The 4,552-nt window shown below is 37.6% G+C and overlaps 1 protein-coding gene across 1 annotated transcript in view; it reads left to right on the top strand.

Annotated features, from left to right (window-relative positions):
* LOC101857324 (GATOR complex protein WDR59) overlaps positions 1-4,552 on the top strand; it is a gene marked incomplete at its 5' end in the record, with an annotated part of 70,412 nt that overhangs the window by 2,389 nt on the left and 63,471 nt on the right. Inside the window, 4 exon segments of the mRNA XM_005095616.3 lie at positions 264-313; positions 737-872; positions 2,187-2,272; positions 3,377-3,457. Of these exon segments, the coding sequence (XP_005095673.2) occupies positions 264-313; positions 737-872; positions 2,187-2,272; positions 3,377-3,457 (353 nt within the window).

Genomic DNA, 4,552 nt, shown 5'->3' with positions numbered 1-4,552 from the left:
TATATTTATATAATATATATATATATATAATCTAGGGTCTAGGATAGAGGGTTTCAAAAATCTGCTGACGGCATCATAATTACTTAAATTACATATAAAATGGTGTGGGTAAATTTTTATTTTTAGACCTGCACACAGATGCACTGTTTTGGGGGCGAAAACTTGCTGTCTTTTTTGCTGCCTGTACAGTATACACATGATATTGCGCTTAAAACTGTTAAAATAATTTGTAAAAATTTTTGTTTCTTATCCTTGCATTGCAGGCCAGTGCTATGGCTGTGGATTGTTTGGGCAACTGGGTGCTGTTGGCTGGGTGAGCGAACTCTTTAGTTTTATGAAGTTATACACATTGTTGAATTTTCTCAATTTAGAAAAGCAATAAATTACTGATCATTTCATAAACCTGTTGATAAATTAAAATTACCCTGAGAGGAGCATGATTGTTTTGTTTTTGACGCTTCTACTGTGCTTCATATCGAACAGTGATTTTATATATATATATATGTTTATTTGCACTGTTACATGAAACAGAAAAGGATAGCTCTCTGAAACAAAAATGAAAAGGAAAGCTGTGTGATATCAGTGCCAAATAAAAACTGTCCACCATGGCAAATATGAATGTCTATTATATCCTCTTTTGGGCTTTGTTTGCATTACTAGCAGTGCTTTTAAGATGGATCAGTGTTGGTATACGCACATTAAGTAATGAACTTGATTTTCCTTCACTTTTCAACAGCCGCAAGAACTTGGCATTTGTTGATCTGAGTAGACCAAGTCAGACTGTGGTGAAAGTCACTCGCCAAAGCAAATGGGACATCGGCTGTGTCCAGTGGAATGGACAACCTTCTCACTCGCACAGATTTGTCACTGCTGTGTGTACTATTTTATTATATTTCTGTTTGTTTGGTTTTGGTTTGTGGTTGCTACAAGACGAGCATCTCTAGCTCTAATACACTTGAAATTGTAGTGTTATATATGCTTTGTTTTTTAAGCTCTAGAACAAGGTTTAATGCTGAATAATGTAATATGTTATGATGTTGACATTGTTTTTCACTTTTTACCTTGGTTAGTGATTCAAGAAATGGTAGAAAGTGTATAGTGCAGAATGCTGGTAAACCTGCATGCTGGAAAAGGGTACAGTCAGTGCATGGTGTGGCCAACTGAAGTGATGGATCATTTTCAACAGGTTTTATAATATACAGACAAACCTGTGTAAAACAGCCACCCATTGTCAAGGGGAAAAGTGGCCCTATAACACAGGTGGCCGTCTTAGGCAGGACTGACTAGAATGAAGAAAGCAAACCATTCTCTTCCGAGGTCCAAACCGGGGCTGATCTCAGGCTTGGGTCGTATGGCAAATTCAAGGGTTTTTGTTTTCTTTTGAAAAATGGAGGAGGTTGTGTGAGGGGGTGTAAGTAGGGTTTTTGTTGTTGTTGCTGCTGTTTTGTTGGTTTATTTTTTGGTTAGCTTTTTTTTTTGGTGCTAATTGTGTGCAATTATATGAACGTTTGGAAGACGATGAAGACCGTGTGTCATGGTAAAACAGACACTGGGCTGGGTCGCCACTTCCCGGAGAACGGGCGACTCTTGTTAACGTTAAAGTCCATTGTTACTTTGTTAGAGATTCTGATTAGGTAAACAAAACAATGATCAGTTACTTCACATATGATTTGTTTTTGTGCGTGAATTGTGGTTATATAGCAGTTTATGGCGGATCAAATGCTTACCTCACCAGCAGTTGAAAATTTATTGTTGCCCATTTGTCAACTAGGGTAAATATTCATTGGATGGACTAACTTCAAGGAAGGGTGAATGAATTATGACGTCCGTACACAGCCTTAAGGGCCGATTCAAAATCTATGACAAAGCATAGTGCAATGAGTGACCACACATGGCCGTTTGAGGCAAGTAAATTTGACCGTGGGTTGATAAAAGAAGGTGGCCGCGGCCTCGTTGGACAGATGACCATTTTACACAGTTAAATTATATCGAAAAAACTCTCCCCTACCTCTTCTCTCTCGCACCATATAGAGTTCACTACTGACATATTAATCTACAGGCATTATTTATCTTTCCAGAACTAGATGTGATTTTTCTTCCTTGTTGTGTGAAGCCTGAGCTTGACTTTCAGTTTTACGTTGTTTTGGTTTTTTCTAATAAGCTTGTTTTCTTCTTTTACTCTCCAGTGCAATCAGCGTTTAGATGTGTTTGACTACCGAGATGCTTCAGCTTCACACTTGTGCTCTATGAAAGCTCATTCTCGGACTGTCAGGTAAATTAAATTTTGCGGTGGTCTTTTAGGGGTACTTAAAACCTAATTTTTGTGGACAGAAGACCTGTAAAGTAGTATAATTATTAAGGTTTAGTTTTAGTTTTAGTAAAGTTTTTGTGGACAGAAGACCTGTAAATTAGTATAATTATTAAGGTTTAGTTTTAGTTTTAGTAAAGGTTTTATGGCGCTCGAAACTGCATAAGGTCATATGAGCGCTTTATTAAGATTTACACCGACACACCATTACAGATGATCTTAAGAAAGCATCACTACCTCAGCCTGCTTTTGGGCTAGGGTTATGAGTTTTGTTCAAAGAGATACACCATAGCAATCACCCACCTAAACACAGTGTCAGTGTCATCTTTGCTTGACATTATTTTGACTCTGAGCTCCCAGACCACTCAGCCACCAAAGCGATTTCTTTAAATATTATTAAAAAATGAGTTATTATGGAATTGTTAAAAGGTGATTTGTTTGAGTTCATCAAACGAAATGCAGTGGTTTATTGTGGTGCGCTGATTTTTTTAAAATATAGGAATTCGTAGAAATGATATTGTCAAATATGGGTTAACTAGGAATGGTACCCAAACAACATCTATTTGTCGCTGTAATGTCTCTGTATTTGAAATCAAAAGGATGCTCATTAGATCTTATAAGGTTTGATTTTGGGACCGTCCCTTTTAAATTAGAAAAATGCGATAAATTGTCATTGTAATCATTGTTAGCTCATGATACTTTTGATCACCTGTCAAATGTGGAATGAAATGTTTATTTTTTTATCAGCATTCTACACCAGGTTTTATATATTTGAAAGGGTCAGGAAGAAACAGACTGTAATCTGTCTGCTGGGATGCTGTCTCCTTCTCGGCTCAGGGTTGCCCCTGTTGGGTTGATTGTCTTGTTAGTGACATGAAACAAAATGACATCCTCTTATGTGATTTCCCTTTTTCTAGGGATGATTTATTTCTCCAACTGTGTTCAGATTTTTAACTTCAGTGATTTAGGAAAAAGGCATTTGTGCCTTTGTAGGATTTGAAAATGTCCAAGTATATATAGTTTTAGTATAAATAATTCAATAGGGGTGTGATTTACTTTCTTTTTCAGTGATGTGGACTGGTCCCCATTTGATGTGAATATTGTTGCATCCTGCTCAGTTGATACTTTCACATATTTCTGGGACATCAGGTTTGTAAAGTTTGTTTTTTTGTTAAGGGTATAGATGTTGGCATACATTTTTGGGGGGATTTTTTTTTCTTTTTGTTGTTGTTTCTCAAGGGTAGTGTTAGCAAAAGAAATGTTCTGAAAAACTTATAATTTTCATTCCACACGTAAAGATACAAAATTCAAAAGTTTTTTTTTTTTTTGTGTGTGTGTTTTTTTTCCTTGCAAGTCTGGCTGATTGGGAGTCGGTCTATTTTGATCTTGTGTCATGTAAATCAGACCTGCCACTTATCCTGATTTAATCAGGATATCCTGATTTTTTTTACTGCAAATCTCGATTTTGATGCGTGTATCCCGATTTTTTAAGTGCCGTCTGTTGCGCTGGGTTTTTCTAAAAACTTACTCTGCCTTCTTCTCTGTCACGGGAAGCACTTGTTAAACTGTCAGCAGTAACTCAGAGCACTATTTTCCGATATATTCATGCAGGATTTAGTAGTTGACTCACCCCCAAGTTGTGTTGGATATTTGCTTGCACATGTTAGTTCAGCTATAATGGAACTAGTATCGATTTGGCATTCTGACTTGGGACATTCTCAAGACCTACTTTCGTTTTTGTTAACACTCAGAATTCTCCGATGATGGCCTGATAACTGTTTCAGTTGCGGCATACAGATGATCAATTCAAAATAAACTGGGTTTTTTTTTTAGTAGAGGTTTTACTGTGCTTGCAACTGCAAAAGGTCATATGAGCTCCAGAAAATCAGAGGTGTTACATGAGAGGAACTAACATAAAAAAGAAGAAGGGGAGATAAGGACGATAGATGTTTGATAGGAAAGAAGGAGCAAACCACCCCACACAACGCGGCAACCACCCACAAAATAAACTTTGTCCAAGTTCTGGGCCTGTCGGCGTGTGAGCTGCGTGTGTGTCAGGGACCGTCTGTTGACACAGGGTCTACTTAAGTTCATGCACTCTGGTTGAAGTGTCTTTCGAGACTTCTGGGAGGGGGGTGGTGTTAGGCACTTACACCAGGAGTCCTTGACCTGATACTTCAGGATTTTAAAAAATAGTGATAAAACACACACACACACACATACACACACACACACACACACATG

Source organism: Aplysia californica, unplaced genomic scaffold (genome assembly GCF_000002075.1).
Source record: "Aplysia californica isolate F4 #8 unplaced genomic scaffold, AplCal3.0 scaffold00108, whole genome shotgun sequence".
In the NCBI taxonomy this organism is placed as follows: Eukaryota; Metazoa; Mollusca; class Gastropoda; order Aplysiida; family Aplysiidae; genus Aplysia; species Aplysia californica.
Note: the sequence above shows the minus strand (reverse complement) of the source record. Positions and strands in the feature narration are given on the sequence as shown.